The 22,532-nt window shown below is 53.3% G+C and overlaps 3 protein-coding genes across 4 annotated transcripts; 1 reads left to right on the top strand and 2 right to left on the bottom strand.

Annotated features, from left to right (window-relative positions):
* Window positions 1-19: 19 nt before the first annotated feature.
* Window positions 20-4,777, bottom strand: FIBP (fibroblast growth factor (acidic) intracellular binding protein). Of its 2 annotated transcripts, none has more exons than XM_006893315.1 (10): window positions 4,572-4,777; window positions 4,145-4,343; window positions 3,813-3,939; window positions 2,691-2,791; window positions 2,165-2,298; window positions 1,295-1,403; window positions 956-1,019; window positions 639-725; window positions 452-549; window positions 20-141 (listed from the first exon to the last, which is right to left on the bottom strand). In XM_006893315.1, exons 1-10 carry the CDS (start codon window positions 4,654-4,656, stop codon window positions 72-74), a joined length of 1,074 nt encoding a protein of 357 aa, XP_006893377.1. In that variant the 5' UTR covers window positions 4,657-4,777; the 3' UTR covers window positions 20-71. The 2 variants fall into 2 exon arrangements, with proteins under 2 accessions (XP_006893377.1, XP_006893376.1); XM_006893314.1 differs by having other exon boundaries at window positions 72-141; window positions 2,141-2,298; window positions 4,572-4,703.
* A 2,009-nt stretch (window positions 4,778-6,786) lies between these two features.
* Window positions 6,787-7,728, top strand: CCDC85B (coiled-coil domain containing 85B). The gene has a single exon (XM_006893313.1). The coding sequence runs from the start codon at window positions 6,912-6,914 to the stop codon at window positions 7,518-7,520; it is 609 nt and encodes a 202-aa protein (XP_006893375.1). The 5' UTR covers window positions 6,787-6,911; the 3' UTR covers window positions 7,521-7,728.
* A 1,232-nt stretch (window positions 7,729-8,960) lies between these two features.
* FOSL1 (FOS-like antigen 1) lies at window positions 8,961-15,632 on the bottom strand. Its single transcript, XM_006893312.1, has 4 exons — window positions 15,531-15,632; window positions 13,469-13,666; window positions 9,746-9,853; window positions 8,961-9,380 (listed from the first exon to the last, which is right to left on the bottom strand). The coding sequence occupies exons 1-4, from the start codon at window positions 15,630-15,632 to the stop codon at window positions 8,961-8,963; spliced, it is 828 nt and encodes a 275-aa protein (XP_006893374.1).
* Window positions 15,633-22,532: the final 6,900 nt, after the last annotated feature.

The following is a 22,532-nucleotide window of genomic DNA, read 5'->3' as shown; positions in this document are numbered from 1 at the left end:
CCAAGTAAGGAACAGTTGGCAAACTCATGGCAGCTTTATTATCAGTGTGGGCAGGGCCGTAGAGAGGGGCTTCACTCATGGTACAGACGCAGGAGGCAGCCCCGGAGGGTGCCCATGTAGCGATCCCAGAGGGCCTGGTACCTGGAATGACACCAGCAACAGACATAGCTAGGCTTCTGGAACACCATCTCTGAACCACTGTGCCAAGCACTTCATGTCTCTTAACTCTACTGATCCTCAAAGTTCTTACAACACAGGTGCAAGTATCATCTCCTATCTTACACATGAGGAAACTGAGGCAGAGAGACTGACTAAATAACTGGCCCCCGGTTAGCTCTGGACCCTGGACTGCACAGAGAGCATGCAAGCCCAGGGTGGCAGGATGGGGAGCACTGAGTCTGCAGGAGGTCTAGGGTGTGGTCACGTGGGGAACAGGGCCGAGGTCTCTTACCGGAAGCCATCCAGGGAGTGGACAGATGCCGAATACTGATTCAGGAAGAGCCGCACGTCACTCAGCGGCCAGTGGTCAGAGCGGCAGGGTTCTACAAACTGGGGGCCCAAGGGAACACTGAGCATGGCTATAGCCTGAGACAGGCCAGGGTCAGAGGATGGGGGTCTGTGGGCAGCAGCGGGCTCACCTTCTCCACCAGGTCCACAAACAGGTCTCGGACATCCTTATTGTGGGTCAGCTTGGCGGCCACGTTCACCAGCCCCCGGGACAGGTTCTGTGGGGCAGGGATCCTGGGAGTTCTGTCTTCTGCCTCAGAGGCTGGGGGGCTGAGCCCAAAGGCTAGGGAGTGGCAGGCCTCTCCCCTAATCTAGCCACTTCCCTCACTCAACCAATTCCCACCCTGAGGCCTGCAGCGAGCGCAGCAGCGCCACCTGTCCGTCACTCTCAGGTATGACCAGAGTTGGCACTGAGGCTAAGGCCCTGGAGGCTGAAGATGCCACAGACCTTGAAGTTGGCTTCCATTTCAGAGAAGACACCAAGCTTTCCCCGGAGGGCGGTGCACACCAGGCTGCAGGGAGACAGGGCCAGCCCTGGTCACCAGGGGGGGCCCCCGAGTCAGATCTGACGCCGTGATCCCACACACAAGCCAAATTCTGCCTGACCCTCGGTCATCCTCACAAGTGCACTGGACCTTACACTCACTGTTGCATGGTGCAGATGGTCTTCCTACGTTTCCAAGCATGATGTCCTTCTCCAGGGACCGGCCCTTCGTGACAGTCAGCCCAAGAGCCCTCACAGTCCACATTTCTGCCTCTTTTCCAAAGACCTGCTGGTCAAGCTTACCTCTTATGCAGGTCCAGAAGGTCCTTGTCGGCCACTAGCACTTTGAGTTCCTTCAAATCCTGGAGAAACTCTTTGTCCAAGTCCATGTCCATGTCATCAACTTGGGAGTCTAGGTGAGGCCCAGGAAGGGAGTTGGGGTGGGTGATAAGAACCCCTCCCACACCCATCAACAAAGAAATGGATACGGAAGTTTTAGTATATTCACACAACGGAATACTGTGCTGCACTGAAAAACAAGGAACTCGTGAAATATTATTCAAAATGGATGACCCTAGAGAACATTGTGATGAGTAGGACAAAGACTGCAGCGTGCCACATGTCAAATGGGACTGACATTGGGGTTGGGGGAGACTGAGAAAGATGGGATAAATTATGTATAGTGCATTGAAACAGATGAGAGAGAGAAATGTTTAAAAGGATATGATTAGGTATTATTGTCCTGAGTCCAGAACAAAGGCTGCATTGGGGGAAGGGAGTGTGTAACAATGAAAGAATTTTTCTTTTACTTTTCAAAGAGAACGAACTGGAGGGGAGGGGTGGGCAGGGAGAAAAGTGCAACAATGAATGAATGGAAATCCAAAATCGCTGTAAATTTTCATTAAAATAAAAAAAAAAAAAGAAAGAAAAGAACCCCTCCCGCAATGCCCAAGGCCTTCCTTATCCATCACCTCCTTGTGCCCATGGGACCTGAGAGGAAACGAATGACCTGCCTCGGGCCTCACCAAGCAGTGGGCCCTGGGCAAATAATATGATGGGCACCTGGGGCGCCATGAAGAAAGGAGGCTGGGACTGGGCTATCAGGAGACCTCACTGGTGGGACCAGGCTCTGAGAGGGGGAGGTGGGGCCTGGGCACCTCCGTGAGGTCTCACCAACGGCTCCGAGGGTCCAATTCTGGATCATGAGTTCGGCACAGAAGGCAAAGTCTCCAAAGCTCAGATACTGCAGTTTCTTCTTCCCGGTCTCAAAGCGGTTGTTGGCAAAGAAGACGATGGCTGCGTAGTCTCTGCAGAGAGCGGGGCAGGGCCGCTCAGGGCCTGATGTACCTGCCTGGCAAGCAGTTTGCCACCCACTACCCTGGCTGCCTCCAAGCTCTGCCCTCTCTGCTCTAACTCACTGTGCGTCCTGACTCAGGTCACTTCTCTCTGAACCCCCAGCAGATGCCCAGAACCAGGGTCCTAAGTGTTGTGCTGTGGGCTTTGTGTTTCCTCTTCGCTACAGCCCTACTGGTAAGTGGCCAGGCTGGACTGGAACCCAGGTCAGTTTGGTCTGAAGTATGGATCACACGGGTGGTTACCACAGCAGAAGTTTAGGGGGCTGGGATGGGGAAGGTGGACCCTCAAGGCCCAGGGATGGAAGGTGCAGAAGCAGGTCTAGCTGGCTTTCGTGGTCCCTCACCTGGCGAGCCTGTCAGAGAGGAGGAAGTGTTGCTGGATGTTGTCAGCCAGGGAGCCCCGCATCTCCTCCACCACTTTGAAGACTCGCTTAAAGTTGTCAAACTGTGGGGCAGATAGGGAAGGAAGGAGGACAGGTCAGAGGGCGCTCAGCCAATATCCTCCTCACTGCCTCCACCTACCACCAACTTAACTACCCAGCCTGGTAACAACACTGACTTAGTGCCCATTATTCATTCAAATTATTCAATCTGTCTCTTATCAATTCCACATGTAATCTTTGGCTGGTGCAAATGGTTAAGTGCTTGATGATTAGCCAAAGGTCTGGTGGTTCGAAGCCAGCAGCAGACACTTTGGAATACAGGCTTGGAGATCTGCTTCTCAAAAGTCACAAATCTGAAAAACCTAAGCCAGTTCTACTCTGCACCCAGGGGGCTGCCATGGGTCAGAACCAACTCAACAGCAAGTGGTCGTCAGCTTCTGCCATCTTGCCTGGGATAAATGTCAATGTGCCCCTATTTTTAAATTCAATCCTATTTTAGCCTTATGCTCTCCAATCTCCCAAGAGCTTAAGCAAAAACTGACCCGGCTAGCTAAGCTCCAGAAGCCCAGAGATGAACAAATGCTAAGCTCTCCTCAGAGAGTTCACAGGAGACAGAGGGACAAGGCACTACAGGTCCAGAGGAAGGGCTGCTTCTCCCAGGCACCACCAGGAAGGCTTGTGCAGGAAGCAACATTGCCTTGGATTTCAAGGGGCAGATAAGGCCAGGAACAGTGTCCTCTGAGTAGAATAAATAGTAAGGTAAAAAGTGAGCCTGTGAGGTATGGAAATATAGAGAAGTCAGCAGAGGCTTGAGCAAGGAGAGTCTGAGGTCAAGGTCAAAGGACGTGGCTGTTATCTAGGAAGCACTGGAGCCAATGTATGTTCACCATCAGGAGAAAGTTAGGATCAGCTCCAGACTTCTGAAAGGTCACTCTGGCCACAATGGAGGATAGCTTCAAAGGGGCAAGATGAGGGAGGAGGAGGTGAGGAGTGGACAAGTGGGACTAGCATGGTCAAAGGGCTCGATGTAGTGAAGTGGCCGATGGATTGCAGATGGAATGGGAGGGGGCAGTGAAGGCCCACCTGTCTCCGACAGCTCTTCAGGGTGATGCCTGTTTTGGTGCTGATGTCGTCCAGGTCTTTCTTGGTGCCTTTGGACAGTTTCTTGCCCAGCACTTCTCGCACAAAGGCCTCATCAAAGGTATAGTACCTGTGAGCAAGTATAGAAGACCAATGACCCTCGGAAAGAAGGGTACAGGGGCCCATAGCAGGACCTGGGTTCTGGGTCCCTCTGTCCCCCTTTTTCTCAGTGGCCGAGTACGTTTAGTCTCCTCCCCGGTCTTCCATTTCGGTCTGTGAAATGGGTACATGCAACACCGGTTGCAATGCTTTCCATCACCCCATCACCTAAGCACCTCTCGATTAGCAGCGCCTGCCGGGAGGGCGGGATCTGAAAGATGAGCTGGTGCAACAGCTTGGGCGGCGCGTGCAACAGGCGCTCCAGCATGTGGAAGGTGCGGTAGTGGTCCATGGTGTCACTCTGCAGCACCGCCGCTGTGGCACCTGTCTGCTCCAGGATCCCTGAGCGCACTCGCAAGGCCACCGCATCGCTCACTGTGGAGTGAGCGCCGGCATCAGGTCCCCACCTCGCCAACCCCAGAGCAACTCTGGGCAGCTCCAATCCCTACAACCGCCGACCCCAGAGGCACTGTGTGCAGCCCCAGTCACTAGACCCCGTACTTCCAGCTCCTTGTCTACTTTCCTAAGTGAAAGCTAAGTCTTGGCCCCACCCCTCTCGCCACCCAAAACAGTGCCTGCGCGGGAGCGGCAACCCCCCCAGACCTGAGTAGCCATCCAACCAGAGACGATACACGTCCTCGTCGATAAGGGTTGTGTTCCCCACGAAGATGTCTAGCTCGCTGGTCATGGTGACGCCCAGGCCCGGGCACCGCAGCAGAGCCCCGAGGAGGAGCCCGCACTGCCCGGGCCCGGCACGCCGCCGCCGGGCCACTTCCGGGAACGCGGGAAATCCGCTCCGGGTACCCGGACCCAGCCGGGGACCACTTCCGGTACAGACCGCGCCGGGGCGTGGGCGGGGCGTGGGCGTGAGTGGGCGGGGCGTGGGTGCAAGTAGCCGAGACACCAACAGTGGTGCCTCACCCCTTTTTCCGGCTGCGGGGGAGACCTCAGGCTCTGTTCCCCGCATCCCTGCCACCTCGACTGAAGACATCCGAGTTCGAGGTCTTCAGCCCCTCTGTCCTCGATTCCTCCAGGTTTTCGTACCACCTTCTCTGGCCTCTCCTAGGCACTTTGAACTATATGCTAAATTTAGGAGTGCTCCAGGGTTCGACCCGAAATCTCTTCCCGAGAAAAAAGAGTGTATGGCCTGATTTCCAAAGACCTTTACTTGGGACTGCACTGCCCATCTGAGGACCAGCAACTCTCCTGAGCTATCGCTGCTGCCAAGGTTTTAATCACCCCCGCATAAGTAAATGAACTCGCTAATTCTGCAGTTCAGAATTCTGCTGTAAAGCCCACATCCAGAGGGCCTCCTAACTGGCGAGTGTCTCTTGGCCACCTTCTCCTTTTCTCTCCAAATTAAACTAATTCTGCAGACCCTCCCTAGTCTGTTGTTAGTCTGTGTCCCTTTTTTACAGGCTGGGAATTCTCCCAGACATCTCTATCTCCACATTCAGCCCTGTTGATTTTGTCTCCGGGATAATGCTTCCTTCCTTCCTTCCTTCCTTTCTTTCCTTTCCTTTCCTTTCCTTTCCTCTTCCTTCCTTACTTCCTTCCTTCATTCCTTCCTTCCTTCCTTCCTTCCTTTTCTTTCTTTTTGTTTCTTCCCCTGCCTTTACCCCTGGCACTGTCCCAACCCAGTCCTGCAAAGCTTTCCTTGCCCATGGCCAGCGGATTCGAGCTAATCTCTCTGCCTACACCCATCCCCCACTCAATCCCACACAGCAGCCTGAACCCATGTACTACTTTTCATTATGCTACCCTCGCCCTTCCAAGCCTCACTGATCTGTGGAAATCCCCTCAGCCTGATGTTGACAGCCCTTTAGAATGTGGCTCCCTCCTACCTTTGTAACCTCCTTAAACTCTTGCCACTTTCTCCAGGCATCTACATTTTAAAAAGCATCATACTATTCTCATTGTTTCAAAAACAGCTGGGCCATTTCAGGTACCAATGCCTTTCATCATGTGCTGAGACAGAGCAAGACCTTTTGATTGAAATAATCCTCTTTACTTGGTCAAATCCTGTACATCTTTCAGCCTCTTAGCTATCACTCTCAGGAAATCTTTCTGGCAGCCCCCTCAAAGATTCCCTTGCCTTACCCATCATTTGCCCCTTCTTTAACATCATTGAGGTAGCATTGCCCTGTAAAAGGCCCTGCCCAGTTGGTGGGCAGTTGAAATCCACCAGTTGCTCTTGGGAGACAAATGGACAATCTCCTCCCACCCGGATTTACAGCCTCAAAACCTGATGTAGGGTCGCTTTGAGTCGAAATCAACTCCACAGCAGTGTTGTGGTGGTATTTTTTTTTCTTCTTTATTTTTGGTACAGGTTGTTTGTCAAATTGTGACTTGAGGATAGGATCTTGGTCAAATTAGTTTCTGCATGGTCCTGGCAAGCAGTAAAGGTTTACTGAACAAACAAATCCCTGTATGTCCTCCTGCGGGCAGGAAATACTCCGTGGGAGGGAGGGTAGGCTGACGGGGCGCCAGGACATTCAGCCTCAGGGTTCTCGGGTGCTGGGAGAGATTTAGCGCGCCTAGAGTCTCTACTTGGAACTAAGCTTAGGACGAAAAATCTCGCGTGTGAGGGCTGGCATTGGGAAGCACGACGCATCCAGCTTCAGGATGAGACCAGCGCGGAGGACAGGGACACGGAGGACCTGTGTCCGAGAGAGCCTGAGCCACCGCAGTAGGGAGTGGGCGGGGGAGGGGCAGTAGGGCCCTGCCCCGCCCCTTTCTGGGATCGCTTCTCCGGATTGGCCGCCCTCTCGCGACGTCACGCTGCCCCGCCCCGGCGCGCGCCCACCCCCGGGCTGAACCTACAGCCTCTGCTGCATCCGCCACTGCCTACCGCCCGCGAGCGGGAGCCGGAGCCCGAGCGACGCCGGGCAGACGTGGGGCTCCTGGGCGGTGGCGGGCGATGCTCCAGCGGCCTGAGCAGCCATGGAGGCCGAGGCGGGCGGCCTGGAGGAGCTGACGGATGAGGAGATGGCGGCGCTGGGCAAGGAGGAGCTGGTGCGGCGCCTGCGGCGGGAGGAGGCTGCGCGCCTGGCGGCGCTGGTGCAACGCGGCCGGCTGATGCAGGAGGTGAATCGGCAGCTGCAGGGCCACCTGGGCGAGATCCGCGAGCTCAAACAGCTCAATAGGCGCCTCCAGGCTGAGAACCGCGAGCTGCGCGACCTCTGCTGCTTTCTGGACTCGGAGCGCCAGCGCGGGCGGCGCGCCGCGCGCCAGTGGCAGCTCTTCGGGACCCAGGCGTCCCGGGCGGTGCGCGAGGACCTGGGCGGCTGCTGGCAGAAGCTGGCGGAGCTGGAGAGCCGCCAGGAGGAGCTGCTGCGGGAGAACCTGGCACTTAAGGAGCTGTGCCTAGCGCTGGGCGAGGAATGGGGCCCCCGGGGCGGCTCCGGTGGCGCTGGGGGCTCCGGCGCCGGACCGACCCCCGAGCTCGCCCTGCCCCCCTGTGGGCCCCGCGACCTGGGAGACGGAAGCTCCAGCACCGGCAGCGTAGGCAGCCCCGATCAGTTGCCGCTAGCCTGCTCCCCTGATGACTGAGGGCGCTGTTTCCTGGGCACCGGCACCCACCTGGATTGCGCCTTGAGCTCCAGGATTGCGGTGGACCTCGGGACCCGGGCGCCGTCCCGGCTTCGCCCGAGGAGCAGCCGGCATGGACTGAGAAACCTTGACTTCGAAAAGAGCCCCTTACCTTTGCCTGTATGGTGGAGGCTGGAGCAGAGGGGTTTCCTGGGCTGGGTGGGGGCAAATAAACTGAGGTGGAGCGAAGCTCACGCCCTGGGCAGCGTCTATTTGGGGTTCGCCGAGGTTGGGGCAAGGGGCGGGGGTGTTAAGATAGGATCCTATCCCCTTCCGGAGGCGCTGCAGAACTCAGGGAGTTGGCTTTCCCTTTATCAGGGGGCCAGGTTGAAATGGAGGACCATGGTAGGCCATGACTCTCCTCGTGAGGCTGTGCGACAGGCTATGATCCAGACCCTGGAGTGACTTCCCGGCTCCTTCCTGTCCAAGACAATGGAGCAGGAAGCAGGTGTGGGGCTAGAACACAAACTGCCTCCCCGGAGAGTGGAAGGGGCATATGAGGCTCTGCTGTGGGTCCTCCCAGGGAAGAGGAAGAGAGTAATTCTCTTCCCTTGAACGCAGGAGCACGCCTTCCTTTTGGGGGTGGGGGTGTGGGAGTGTAGATGTGCTGTACCTTCACATGTCAGATAAGACAGTGGGAATTCAGAGATAGTGAAGAATTTACCCAAGGTCACAGAGTGAGTGGGTGGGTGAAACTGTAGCCTTGGGCTTCCTGCCCCAAATGTACCCTTTGAGCCTTGGGGTCCAGTCACAGACTCAGACTAGAAAGAGCATCAAGCCTTTTTATTCCATTTGACAGGTTTTTACAAAAATACTCTTCTTTAGGAAAATAAATAGCAGCTGCCCTGGCTGTGTGGGCTTGGATTCCCTGGAGCTAAAAGCCTCTCAGAGCTGGGGGCTGCAGGTCAGCTCATCACAGAGGCCTCGGATGTCCTCCTGGGCTGTGCCATTTCAAAGGGGTCGACAGGAGGCCCTGATCCAATCAGCTGGTGCTGCTGGCAGTGGGGCTGGGCGAGTTAGTGTTTGAGGCTGGTCCAGTGGCACCTTCTGTCAGGCAGTAGGGCTGAGGGGGAGGTGAGAGGAGGAGAGTGATGGAGACCTTGGGGGTGGATCTGGAAGAGGTGAGGGCTCCAGAAGACCTCAAAGGATCTACAGAATCTTTTTGGGCTGCCAGAATCTCTCAAGCAGGAAATAATTTGTGTCACGTAGTGCAAATTGTGTTAGAAGGACCTGCTGGAGAAAACCAGTGGGCGGCTGTGGTGGCCCCAAGCTGGCTCCATCAGAAAGCAAAATACGCTCAGTCTTATCTGGAAGGGTGGGCTGTGGTCCAGGCCAGCTGGATCATCGGGGAGAGGTGTCTAGAGTGACTGACACCTGCAAAAGGGGCCCCCCCCCAACACCTCACAAAGCAAGGAGGGTAGGGGAGCCAAGAGGGTCAGAAGACGGGTCCCCACTGCTGCTGCTACTTCTGCGGTGGGCAGAGGAGCAGGGCTCGGGGGTGCTGGGGTAGGTGAAGACCAGGCTGGGGGTGAATGGGGTCAGGGAGGGCGTGGTCATGAGTGTGGGGGTGTGCAGCGCCTCAGGTTCAAGCACAGGCCCTGGAGAAAGGGAGATACAAGGCACAGGGCGAGAGGAGGCGGCCGGGCTGCTGGCACCGCCTGTGCCGCTCGTGCCCTCTGCGCCGCTCTCCTCAGCCTGTTCTGGAATTTTGCAGATGGGGCGGTGGGCTTCCAGCACGAGCTCCAGGCGCTCCTTCTGCTTCTGCAGCTCTTCAATCTCTCGCTGCAGCCCGGACTTCTCATCCTCCAGTTTGTCAGTCTCCTATAAAGGATCAGGAGAGGAGTCAGGAATATGAGGGCTGAACACCCTGGAAACTGGAGGTTAGGGGGCTGGGGCTGGGGAGTCTTCATATAAGGGTGGACTACAACTCCCATGAGCACCTGGGATGAAAATGGGCACAGACTCCCATCAGGCCTGGGGGCATCCTAGAAGGAGCTAGTCCGCTAATTAAGAGACAACAAGTAAGTGATTGGCTTTGGCTACAGAGTGAGACGCGCTGCAACTAATTTTTTTTAATGGCTTTTTCTTCATCCTATCCCCATAAAGGTGCCCACTCCGTTAGGAGATCACTTGGGTGCTTCTGATCACCAGTGGGTTCCCCTAAGGCTTGAGAGGTCGGAACTCACAGCTTGCAGGAAGTCGGTCAGTTCCTTCCTTCGGTTCCGGCACTTGGCAGCGGCCAGCTTGTTTCGCTCACGTCTCACTCGGCGGCGTTCCTCCTCCTCGGGACTGATCTGGAGGGTGGAGGGTCAAAGGTGAAACACTCTGTGGCAGGCACTCAGCACTGACCCCCCCACACACACACAGCTGCCCAAGGATATGGTTTAGAGATCTCAGCATCCACCAACTTCCCTCACTCACTCTGTAAGCAGCCTGGGTGCTGGCAGCCAGCCTGTCATCTCTCACCAAGTGCCCTCCCCGCTACGAATCTTAAACCTCCTCTTGCCCAGGGCTCAGGTAAAGTGCCTGCGTCTCCAGAAAGCTCCCATCTCTCTCTCATCCCCCAGTCAGGAGTGGGTTTTGTGCTACTGAGTCCTGGGTCCAGGACCCTCATCCTGACCAACTCTTGATGGCCTAGTCGCTTCTTCCACTTGCGACAGTGAACACTAGATGGGGCTAGTGGGTACTGCGGAATACACTAATTTATTAGCAGCCTCGACCCAAGCCTCAATTCCATAGCCTAGGTTCACATTTAGTGACTTGTTTTTGTTAAGTGTTGTCGAGACGAGTACATAGGCATCCATAGATAATAGATCTGAATACTGTCCTATCCTGTGCCATCCTTATCATCCTCGATGCATTTTAGTCTGTTGCTGCAGACACTATGATTAATACACCCAATTGAAAGTCTTCCTGTCCTTCGCTGACCCTCCACCTTTCCAAGCATAATGTCCCTTTCCACAGAAGAGCCTTTCCTAACAACATGGCCAAAATATATAAGGTGAAGCTTCAGCATCTTTCCTTCAAGGGAACATTCTGGTTGCACTTTCTCCAAGACATATCTGTCTGCAGCTTTGTAGGCTGGTGGATCTGCCCGTTCTCAAATTGTAATCATGACAGATACACACTGTCTCATTTCTTTTCCTCAGTGTAGCTGGTGGGTTTCAGCCATCAACTTGCCAGTTAGCACTCGCAGGTGCTTTAACCACCATGCCATCAGGGTTCATGTGAAGCACTTGGCTGTTAATGGAAAAGGACAGGAGTTCAAACCCATAAGTTGTTCTGTGGGAGAAAAATACTGTATTGGAAACCCCTATAAGACTGAATCAATCCCTAATCTATCTATCTATATGTCTGTCTGTCTATCTATCTATCTATCATCTATCTTCCTTCCTTCTTTCACCTTGCTTTTTTTTTTTAAAAAATATATTAAAGTTGGTGTTTAATGATTAAAGAGATGCACTACTAACCCAAGGGGCTCTGGTAGCCTAGGGGTAAGAAGCTGCACTACAGTCTGGATGGTAAGCAGTTCAAATCCACCAGTTGCTCCACAGGAGAATACTGATCAATCTCCTCCCATGCGATTACTGCTTCTGAAAACCCTCAGGAGGGTCAGCTATGGGTCAGTTCCAACTTGAAGGTACACAATGACAACGACTAACCCAGTGGTGGGCAATTTGAAACCACTTGTCTGGGAAAAAACTTGGGAAAAGAATTGCATAGGGGGCAGTTTTCCCTTGTCATATAGGGACACTTCAAGCAAGATTCAAGGGCACACGACAACAACTACATGCCAGTTGGGTGATTAAAATGATTCTTAACCCCACTTTTTTTATGGGGAACTGAAGCTTAGGAAGACAAGTCCCTGTTTAAGGTCCCAGGGCAAGAATTAGAATCCACTACCTCTACTTGGAAACAGTAATAATTAAGAAATCAACATATTCCATTGGGCAAATCAGCTGCAAAAAACCTTAACAAGAGCTAGAGAGCAGGGGAGCTCTGGTGGCCTAGTGGCAAGAAGCTGCACTGCAATCCTAGAGATATGAGGTTCGAATCCACCCGATGCTCTGCTGGAGAAGGAGGGGCCATCTCCTCCTGTACCAGTCAGATCCAATTTGATGGTACACACACACAGAAAAGAATAAAATAAAAATTTTAAAAAAAGAGCTAGAGAGCAAGAAGGTTGTGTTGAGGACTAAAGTGTGCCTGACGCAAGCTGATATTTTCAGTCCCCTCATATAAACACAAAAGTTGGACAATGAAGAAGGAAAGTTGAAGAGCCGATGCCTTTTTTATTGTGGCATTGGTGGGGAATATTGAATATGCCATGTACTTGTAGAAGAACAAATCTGTCTTGAGAGAAGTGTGGTGAGAATGTCAAGGAGGGACCAGTCCTTGGAGAGGGACGTCATGCTTTGGAGGGTAGAGGGACAGCACAGGAAAGAAAGACCCTCGATGAGATGGATTTGACTCTGCCAGGGGTAATGGAGGTGGGTGTGTCAGAGACAGTAAGGTTGGCTCAGGATAGAGCAGGGTTTGGAGCTGTTGTACATAGGGTCGCTATGAGTCTCAGGTGACTTGACGGCACATAACAGCAAAAACAACATCAGGAGAGGTCAGTTCCTGGAGAAAGATCTTATGCTTGGTGAAGTAGAGGGCCAGTGAAAGAGAGGAAGACTCTCAATGAGACGATTGACACAGTGGCTGCCACAGCAGGGATTGCAGCGTGGCGTGGTGTTTCCTTCTATTGCACAGACTGGGTCGCTGTGAGCCAGGGAGAGCGGGAAGCAGCATGTAACACAACCACCTCTGTTCAACCTTGTTCAGACGACTCTCTCCTACTCACAGCCCCAACCTGGAACTGGGAGTACCCAGATCACAGGGTCATCCTTAGAACAAGGCTGGAGTCCAGGAGAGGTGACACCTGGCTCGTCCACCTCTGGGGCTCTCACGGAGGCCCCCTTCTCCAGGAGGTCATAGGAAAACTGCCCCTGTCCCATTTCACATCTTTCTAGGCTCTCAACCTCTCCATCAGCTGCCCTGCAGTTGGAGTCAGCTTTTCAACATGCAAACTTTACCCCAATGATAATGGGGTGATAACCCTCAGATCAAAATACCCGGGGAATCGGAAGACCTTCACTACTTACTTAGCCCCTGAAGCCCCCTACTTGCTCTCATTTATTTTGTAAGGGTTTCAGTTGAGCGGTGAGAAGGCAGGAAGCCTTGCTGGGGAGGGTGGTTAGGACCTGACAGAGTAGGACAGGCTGGACCAGGGCTCACTGAGCACCGCTCGTGTGATCTTGGGCAAGCAACCTGCCCCCCCCCCTTGTGCCACTGTTTCCTCAGTTGGAAAATGGGGGGGTATCAGCATACTTTTCCCAGAGGTGGGTTTGTTTTTTTTTTTTTTTTAAGGATTAAATGTGTGGGAAATTGAGTCCCAGAGAATAATGGAGAGAATCTTCTCTTTCCTGTTCTCCCCCCTCCCTCTGGGCTGTATAGAGCTGTGGATGGTGTCAGCCTGCTCTTGGGCACATGTCTGGACTGGAGTCCTCCACTGTCCACTCTCCTCTCCGCAGGCAAGTTCCCACCTCCTTCCATCACCATTCCTTGCTCCTGCCACTCCCTCTGCTGGGAATTCCATCTTTCCTTCATCTCTATCTTTGCAAACCCTGCCCCGGAGATCTAACATCGCTCTGGGTGAACATGTCCTCTCCTCCAGATTCAGAAGCGACCTCCTTGTCCTCCGGGACCCTCCAAGGACTCCTATCACCTTCTGTCTTTGGCAATAGCTGCCAGAGACCCCATGTTCCCTTCTTCTAAGGCCAGGTTTGACTTTTAGCCAGGAGCTTGTCCTCAGCATCCCTATAGCCCTGTGGCGTCAGAGCTAGGGCGAGGCTTCCGCTTCTCACCTGGTCACAGGGCCGGCGCCTTGCTCCTGGAGGAGGCCCCAGGGTCCGGATGACTCCTGGCCTCGGCTGGGGGGCACTGAAGTGGGTGTAACCCAGAGACCGAGAGTAGCTGCTCTGGCCCAGGAAGTGAGGCTGGACCATCCACTGCAGCTCCTGACTGCCACTCACAGCATTGAGACTTGGTACGAGGTGAAACTTCTAGGAGACAAAAGTGGGACGCTAGAGATTAGGGATACCCAGTGGACAGAGGCCATACTGTCCTGCACCTCCCAAGCAGCTGCTAGTCTGGCAGAGCACAGCTTGGCAGACAGACAGACTGCCTTGCTGGCTTTGCTCTGGTCACACAGCCTCTCTGTGCCTCTCTGTTTTCCCATTAGAACGAATACTTAGAAAATGTAACCCGCTGGGCACTGTCCCGGCCACTCTTACCGAGCCTGACTCACATGCTTTGCCCAATAGCCCTATGATTATTAGCTCTATCATTATCTGCATTTTCGGGGAAGGGTTGCCTGCAGACACAGCTAGGAAGTGGGCGGTAGGCAGGGACCCCAGGTGACCTGGCTCCAGAATCCAGCCCTCACTCACTCCTTCTTTCTGCCAGTCCCGTCTGCACACTTCGTAGCTCAAGGGGCTGTGAGATTCACTGAGAGAATGTGTCAGAGGCTAGTGCCCGTGTGTAAGTGGCCATGGCAGGCTGTGCTGCGTTCACATCCTGGCTCAGCCACGGATTAGCTCCCTCAGGAAAGTTTTTTCACCTCAGTGTGCCTCAGTTTCCTCATCTGTAACATAGTAATGGGTGGGGATCCAGCACTTCATCCATTCATTCTCAGAAGGACCTTTAAACGGCTCCTAGTTTAATTGACTTTTTTTCCTCCTCCTTTTTGCCATATACAGTGTTTTTAAACCCCTGGTTTCTTAGAGTTGATGGAATCTGAGGTGGAAAGTGCCTAGCCCTTTCCTGATCCTGGGTAAGTAACACCTCCAGGCTCATAAAAATTACTTCTGCCAGAACTCTGAGCAATGGGTTGTATGGAGGGCTTATTGTTCTCCTAGGTGAACTAGGTTCGAAGCCTGGAGCTGGGTCCTGGGTGTGGGCGCCCACTCGTCCCGGAAGCCTCCACAAGCCCAGGCAAGTCTGGACAGCGGAGGCCCCGGCTCAGCACTGCTGGCCCGGTGGCCCAGTGACCCCAGTTCCGGGCCCGAGGCAGCGCTGGTGGCAGCATCTCCGGCTCGCGAGGTTGTCCCTGCCCGGCGCTCGGGGCCAGGAAGGGAGGGGCGCCACGGGTGACTCAGCCGCCGTGACTCGGCCGCCGTGACTCGGCGGAACGGACGCCAGCTCCTTCCCTCCCCTGGAGACACGTGCTCGCCGCCCCTTGACAGGAAATGGGCACCTGCCACCTCCCGGGTGTCCCCCGGCCCGGGCGCGGGCACTGGCCACGCGCGACGCTGCGCAGGTCCGAGGGCTCGCGGGCTCAGCGGCCCCGTCCGGGAAAGGGGTTTGGAGGAGTAGCCACCGAGAATGGGGGTCCCAGGTGAAGAGTGGGGGGAGGGAAGGACAGGCCGGCAGACAGACAGACACCGTCACAGAAGCACAGAGGCAGAGAGCCCTCTCCCTCGGGGTCACACGACTCCGCCACAGTTCAAAGTTGAAAGCCAGGCGGCCAGCCCGCAACAGCCTGTCCGATCTAGCGGGGCCACCACCAGTGTCCCCTAGTCCCGCGGAGCCGGGGGCGGGGACATGGAGACCAGCGGTGGCAGGAGGAGGGGGACAGACAGGGATGGACAGCAGAGCGCACAGGGGTGGGAGCAGGCGACGAGCGGTGTCCGACCCCGTATCGCGGAGGGAAAGTGGACCCTGGACCGCAGGGACGAGCAGGGACCACGGCTCTCCACCTCCGGCCCCGGGTCCCCTGGTCTCTCGCCGGCCCCTCGCTCTGGGTCCCCCCAGCTCTGCCCCTCTCTGGGCCTGGGTCCCTGCCTGGCCCCTGGCCTTGCCCTGGTCTCTCTCCGGTCCCCAGCCCGTCCCTGGTGCCCCGTCCCAGACGTCGTGCGCTCGCCTCACCTGCTGGCCGGCCACCTGCGCCGCGGCGGGGCTGTGCCGGGGGCCGCCGTACGCGCCGCCCGGCCCGGCGCTCGGTCCCGGGTCCCCGAAGTCTCGGAACATGCCCTGAGCTTGCTGCTCCCGGGCCGTGGCAGCTCGGTCCTGACTCACTCGCTCCTCGCCGACTCTTTGCTTTTTATGAATGAAGCTCTCGGGCTGAACCACTCGGAGCGCGCGGGGGTGCGCGTGTCTGGCCTCCCCTCTGCGGACGCGCAGCCTGTGTCGTCCGCGCGAGCTGGCGACGCCTCCTGAGACCTGGTGGCCCCTCTGCTCGGGGAAGGGGCGGACTCGCGGCCCCCCGCGCCCGGGCGCCGGGCTCCGCCCTCTGACGCAATTGCCCATACATGGTGCAACTTCCTCGGCGCGCCCAGGTGGAGCCCCGGGTTCCCCGGCCTGACGCACCTGCGGCCGCCACGCCCCGCCTCCGCCGCTCCCGCCCAGGCCGGCGAGCCGGAGCCCGCACGCAGCCCTGGCCTCTGCAACCCTAAAATGGGACACGACCGTCAGAGCGACCTTCCCGCACGTGGGAGGGTGGAAGATGGATGGGAAAGCAGTGTGAGATCTATAACGTGAATTATAAATGTGACGGGTTATTTATATTATTGTTTTCTGTTTTACTGGGTGTTTATTTCATGCTGGGAACCATGCTCACTGCCACCCACGGCTTCACAGTTGCGGCGGGGTGGGGTGGGGTGGGGGGCCCCCTTCTCTGTCGTTGTTGAAAGGCTTCAGGTATACTGAAAAACGAGTAAATGACAAACCAGAGTTACAAGCATGGTGGTCTAGTTCAAGTGCGTACAAAGAACAAAGCAATGCTTTGAAGAGCCACAAATGCAGCGCAATATCGCTGTGCTACTGGCCAGAAATTTCAAGAGCACAAACAGGTTTTAAGAAGCCCTGGGAATGAATACGTAATGTATCAGACTAGGAACCAAAAGGTGGAAAGGTATGCTAGATGACACCTCCTGGCTACTCCACAGGAGAAAGATGGGCAGTGTTCTTCCGTGATGACCTAGAGTCTTGGAACCAGTTTGTTGGCAGTGGGATGGTTTTCTGGTTGGGTGGTGCATTAAACAAATGCCGGCAGCGCAGAACCATAGAGTTGCACCACGAAAGAAAGGCCTGGCAATTTATTGTCATAAAGAGTACAGCGATGGGAATGCAGTGCTGTAACGCACGAGGTAGCCAGCAGTCCATATTAACTCTACTGCAATGACTGGCTTGTTAGGCAGTGAAATGGCTCTTGGGGCCGGACACAAGTGGGCAGTTGTCTGGTGAGTGCCATCATCTTTAAACACTCTCAGTGGTGATTTGGGGACTTGGTGGTCATGAGCATTGTTTGGAGATTATGTCAAAGGTCTGTATGAATCCAAGGCCAGAGTCAATGTAGGTACCACCATTGCCTCTGTTTTACAGACGGGACAGTCAAGGCTGAGAGATGTTTAAGTGATCGTGCAAGGCCCTTAGGTGAGCAGCGGGACCAGATTCACAAACCAGGCCTCTAGAAACTCCAAACACAGGCTCAGCCAAGACTTCTTGAAAACCCTCCCAGCTTCTCACATACATGCTTTTCCTCTACTCTCCTATTTTATAGATGAGGAAACTGTGGTCCAGAGGGAGTAAGTAGCTGCCCATGTCACACCACCACAGAAGTAAGACTGGGCTCTCCTGATTTCCCTTGGGACACCACTTAATAGTTTGAGGAGGGCTTCTGGGGGGCCAGCGCCCTGGGAACAGGGCACAGGGCACGTGAGCTCGCTTAGAGCTTAGAGTCCAAAGGCCAGCATGAATTTGGGACTTCGGTCTGAGAGCTACCGTTTTCTGTCTCCTCTGAGTCTCTGTCCCAAGGACAATAATTGGATCTCCTGCTGACCTCACAGGGCTGCTGTAAGGATCAAACGAGAACAGATGCTAAAGTGCTCTATAACCTGTAAAGTACGGTGGCTCCAGGAGGAGGGCATCAGCTGGTGCCTCTCCCCTTTGCCTTTGTCCAGTTCAAGGCTTGACTTCCTATGAAAAGAAAGCATTTTGCCAGGATGTAAAACAAAGAGCGTGTGCACACTGCAATCCCGAAGGCGCATGGTTCGAATCCACCAGATGCTATGCTGGAGAAAGAGGAACAATCTCCTCCTGTGCCAGTTGGAACCAATTTGACAGTATACAGCAAGGGGGGGGAAAATTAAAAAAAAGAAAGAAAAGAGTGTGTATGTGTGTGTGTGTGTGAGAGAGAGAGAGAGAGAGAGAGATTTTGCAGCCTTGTGGCCCACAGACAGAATGTGCTTGTTGGAGTTCTGGGTCTTGGAGTGGATTTTGCTGAGCTTCTCATCAACCACAATCTTGGTGGTGCCATGGATTAAGCACTGGGCCGCAAACTGAAAGGTTAGAAATTTGAACCTATCAGTCACCCTGCAGGAAAAAAGATATGACAGTCTTCTTTAAAAATGTCAGCCTTTAAAACCTGGAGGGCAGCTCTCCTCTATCCTACGGGGTCTCTAGCAGTCAGAATTGACTTGGCATCAATGGGTTTGGTTGGGTGCCCCGCCAATGTGACCCAGATGAGGTTCACCGTGTCCCTTGTCACCTGGAAAGTGGAGCCGTGGCGATAACTCTCTCAGTGGTGATGAAAGATAGAACAGTCCCCCAGGCTTAGCACAGCACTGGACAATGGTGAGACCTTGAGAAATAGTTGTTGGTGAGCATCACTGAGTCACTTCTGACTCATAGCGACCCCGTGTGACTGAGCAGAATTGCCTCTTGAGTTTTCTTGCTTGGGAATCTGTCCAGGAGTGGACTGCTAGGTTTTCACCATCTTTTTGGTTTGCTGACCAATACTTAACCATTATGCTAAATAACTTTGGTAAATAGTATTGAAAAGAATAATATCTAGTCTCAGATTTAGGTGCCCTTGATGCCTGTGATCACATACCAAGATGCAGGTAGGTATGTGCACAGCCCTCCCCCCCCCCACACACACAGATGCACACACAAATAGCTGCCTCTCTGCCTGAACCTGAGCTGTGTATCCAGGTGGGGTATATGTTCAAGGCCTGACACAGATCAACCTTGACTGCATCGCCCCTCTTGCTCCAGATGACCAGTGCGCCCCCTCCGGAAGAAGCCTGAACAGCAAAGCAGGAGTGCAGACTTAGAGCAAAACTTCTGGGTGTTTTGGGTTACAGTTTCCCGGTCTTTATTTAAATTGTGTGTGTGTGTGTGTGTGTGTGTGTGTGTGTGTGTGTGTGTGACTGCATGACTCTGAAAGTCTCTTCCTGCTCTAACCGTCGGCCGAGTCACAAGGAGGTCCTCATAGAAGCAGCACATTCCAAGCGTCTCAGTCACCAACTCCTGCCTTGTGGCTTCAGAAACTTTGCTGGGCTTTGACCTCATTAGCTCCCACCCAGAGAGGCCAGGAGAGAAGCCCATGAGTCCCAGAGGCTGCTGAGAGTCTGAGAAGGGGGTGCCAAAGAGACCCTGACGCTCTCCTTTGAGTGCTGTGTGAGTCCAGCCCAGTCTCTTACCATCTCTGAGCCCCAAGGACACACATCTCTTAGAGCTGCAATGAAACTAAAAGACACAATGGATGAAATGCCTGGCACAGAGTAGGTGATAGTGCCACCACGCTGCTGGAGGTGACGCTAATGTTTTCAGGTTCCATCCACTTTTCTTTTCGTAATAATGCCCAGGGGAGAGAATTGAAATGCCAACACCACATACTGAGCAGCTGGAACTCCACCCACTGCGAGTAGAATGAGACGCTAGTAGAATGGTACAACCACTTAGGACAACAATTTAGCTCCATCAGCTCCATGTTCCCCATGAGTAAGATTTAGTTTGCTTGGCTCCACAATCAACACTCTTGGTACCAACAGCCAGGAGATCAAAAGATGAATTGCACTGGGAAAGTTTGCTGTCAGGGACCTCTCCAGAGTATTGAAAAGCAATAATGTCAGTCTGGAGACTAAGGTGTGCCTGATCCACGCCATAGTCTTCACAATTACTTGCTATGTGTCAAAAAGCTGGACAATGACTAGGGATGATAGAAGGAGAGTTGATGCCTTTGAGTTGTGGTGCTGGAGAAGAGTATTGAATATACCATGGACTACCAGGAGAGCAAACAGTTTGTGCTAGAGAGGGTGAAACCAGGCTGCTCCTTGGAAGCAAGGATTCTTAAGCTTCATCTGATATACTTTGGGCATGTTGCAAGGAGGCACCAGTCCTTGGAGAGGGACATCATGCTTGGAAGGGTAGAGGGACAACACAAGAGAGGAAGACCGTCGATGAAATGGATTAATTCAGTCACTGGGGTAATGCGGGTAGGTGTGTAAGAGACAAGGTTGGCACAGGATAGAGCAGGGTTCAGAGCTGTTGTACGTAGGATTGTACGTAGGACTCAACAACACAGAACAGCAACCACAACAATGCGTAAGATATACACACAAAAAAGAACACTCACTCAGTATTCTCCTCATTACAGTACCTGTAATGCATTCTTACATGTGTATAATATACAATGTGTAGCAAAAGATGAAGAACACAGGCATCTCCAGCAGCTCACAGACTCTATGTCCACTCCTGCCACTGCCCCCGTTTCCTGTTACCTCTGTGCGACTTCTGTCATCACAGACTCATTTTACCTGCTCGTGGGCTTCATACACTTAGAACCGCACAGCGTGCACTTTTTTGGATCTGGCTTCCTTCACTAGCCGTATCTGCAGGATTCAGGCATGTCGCCTGGTCCTTTCTGCTGTGTAGAACTCCACAATGTGGATAGCCCGTGTGGACCCTCCCTTCATTCCTCTGTCAGTGACTAAAAGACTCTTCCTGTTTGGGATTATTATGAATAAGTCTGTGGCATCTTATAGTGGCCATGTGCCCTCGCTTCTCTCAGCTGTTTGTCCCCCATCGGCAGGGTGGAACTATTGGGTCAGAGGGCAGATGTATGCTTGGCTTTAGTTGAGGGAGCTCGACTGTTCTCCTAAGTAAGGTTATACCATTCTACTAGCGTTTCACATTCTACCAGCCGTGGGTTAGGGTTCCTGTTGTTTGACACCTGATGTTGACTTGTCAATCCACTAACTGGCCCTGTCTCCTCGCTTCTTGAATATTCTCCCAGCCTCCAGAGCAGCTCTCTCCTCTCCATGTCTCACCCACCATTCTGAAGGAGTGGATTCATTTTTCAACCATCAAAGTTTTCACAAAGAACTACTTAAACATTCTTTAAGCTTGTAGAGGGTGAAGCCAGGCTGCTGCTTGGAGGCAAGGATTCTGAGGCTTCGTCTGACGTACTTTGGGCATGTTGCAAGGAGGGACCAGTCCTTGGAGAGGGACATCATGCTTGGGAGGGTAGAGGGACGGAAAAAGAGAGGGAGACCATCGATGAGATGGATTGACTCAGTGACTGGAGTAATGAGGGTAGGTGTGTCAGAGACAGTAACGTTAGCACAGGATAGAGCAGGTTTCCGGGGTCTTGCACGTAGGGTCGCTGTGAGTTGCAAGAGACTTGACGGCATATAACAATAACCCAACAACAAGCTTGTCTCTTTCTGACTTGGACCCTTCTGTGCTCTCAGACCTTCAGAATCGCTCCACAGGAGGATGTGAGGTCTGGGAAGAGGTAAGAAGGTGTTGCTTGCAGGTTGCGTGATGGTGGGGTGAGGGGCTTGGAGGGCTCCAAAGATAACATCAGTGACTCAACTTGATCTATTTTGGACTAACGGCTCGAGCTATTTTTAATCTTCACAACAACCCTAGGAGGTAGAGATTCATATAATACCCATTTTATAGACAAGGAAAGGAGGCACAGAATAATAAAGCAACCAGCCAACAGCCACACATGAGGGAGTGGGGAAGCAGGGATTCTAACCTAGACAGCCCGTCTCCAGAGACCTGTCTTCTCAAAAGCACTCAGAATCTGTGACATGACATTCTAGACCTTCCCGGACGTGGGGACCTTGACTACCTGCCCAGGCTTCTCCCTTTGCCTAGCTGCAGTTCTGGGTGGAACCTCCCTGCCTTTGCACAGTCTGTTCCCTTTGCCCGGGTTATTTTCTCTAACCTCTCATCACCTGACCACCTCTCTCCTCTGGTGGCTTTAGATACCATCTTGAGTGAGATCTTCCATGAGTCTCTAACCAGTAAGCAAGTTTCTGTTGAGCTGATGTCAAGTCATGAGGTCCCACGTGTTTCAAAGTATAACAGACCTCCATAGTTTTCAATGCCTGTGAGCTTTTCATTTATTTTTTTAAAATTTATTTGTGATTTGAAGGAATGTTTACAGAACTGATTGGCTCTCCATTCAACACCTCAGCACACTTTGTTTTATGACATTTACTGCAATCCCACAATGGAACTTCTCTCTTCTCAACTCTTTCCTGGGGGATTGTTTCCCATTCGTCCTGTCTCTTCCACCCTTCTTCCCCCCACCCACACCCTGGATTGATGATGATGGTTAATTTTAAGGAAAGTTTACAGAGACTTTGGATTTCCATTCATTCATTGTTGCACTTTTCTCCCTGCCCACTCCTTCCCCACCTGTGAGCTTTTAAAAAAAATTTTATAGAGCTCTAGTGGCCTAGTGACAAGAAGCTGCACTGCAATCCCAGGGGTGCTCAGTTCAAATCCACCAGATCCTCTGTTGAAGAAGGAGGAACAATCTCCTCCTGTATCAGTCAGATCTGATTTGATGGTACACACAAAAAAATAAGAAAATCTAAAAAAATTATATTGGTTTGCACACAGAAGTCATATACACTGTGTTTCACACATTCCTTCATTCACATTGTGTTTCACACGATCCCATACCTTGTGCTTTATAAAATTAATCACCACTGATCTTGGTCCACCATTACCCTGTCTTTTCAGGTCTCCACTGAGTCTTTTCTAATTCCATCACCCCTCCCTCTGTCCACCAAACTCTATGACCTTGTGATTTCTCTCCGCCTGTGAACTTTTGGCAGTAGAACG

Source organism: Elephantulus edwardii, unplaced genomic scaffold, assembly GCF_000299155.1.
Source record: "Elephantulus edwardii isolate Elephantulus edwardi_28Jun2011 unplaced genomic scaffold, EleEdw1.0 scaffold00126, whole genome shotgun sequence".
Classification (NCBI taxonomy): domain Eukaryota; kingdom Metazoa; phylum Chordata; class Mammalia; order Macroscelidea; family Macroscelididae; genus Elephantulus; species Elephantulus edwardii.
The sequence above is the reverse complement of the archived record's forward strand: the minus strand, read 5'-3'. Positions and strand labels throughout refer to the sequence as shown.

Coding starts and splice junctions, on each gene's coding strand:
- FIBP (XM_006893314.1), bottom strand. CDS start 4,656: ATGACCAGCGAGCTAGACATCTTCGTGGGGAACACAACCCTTATCGAC. Junction 4,344..4,571: donor CTGGTTGGATGGCTACTCAG/GTCTGGGGGGGT, acceptor CTCACTCCACAG/TGAGCGATGCGGTGGCCTTG. Junction 2,792..3,812: donor TGAAGAGCTGTCGGAGACAG/GTGGGCCTTCAC, acceptor TCTGCCCCACAG/TTTGACAACTTTAAGCGAGT.
- CCDC85B (XM_006893313.1), top strand. CDS start 6,912: ATGGAGGCCGAGGCGGGCGGCCTGGAGGAGCTGACGGATGAGGAGATG.
- FOSL1 (XM_006893312.1), bottom strand. CDS start 15,632: ATGTTCCGAGACTTCGGGGACCCGGGACCGAGCGCCGGGCCGGGCGGC. Junction 9,854..13,468: donor GGCGCCGGCCCTGTGACCAG/GTGAGAAGCGGA, acceptor TCCACCCTCCAG/ATCAGTCCCGAGGAGGAGGA. Junction 9,381..9,745: donor TGACCGACTTCCTGCAAGCT/GTGAGTTCCGAC, acceptor GATCCTTTATAG/GAGACTGACAAACTGGAGGA.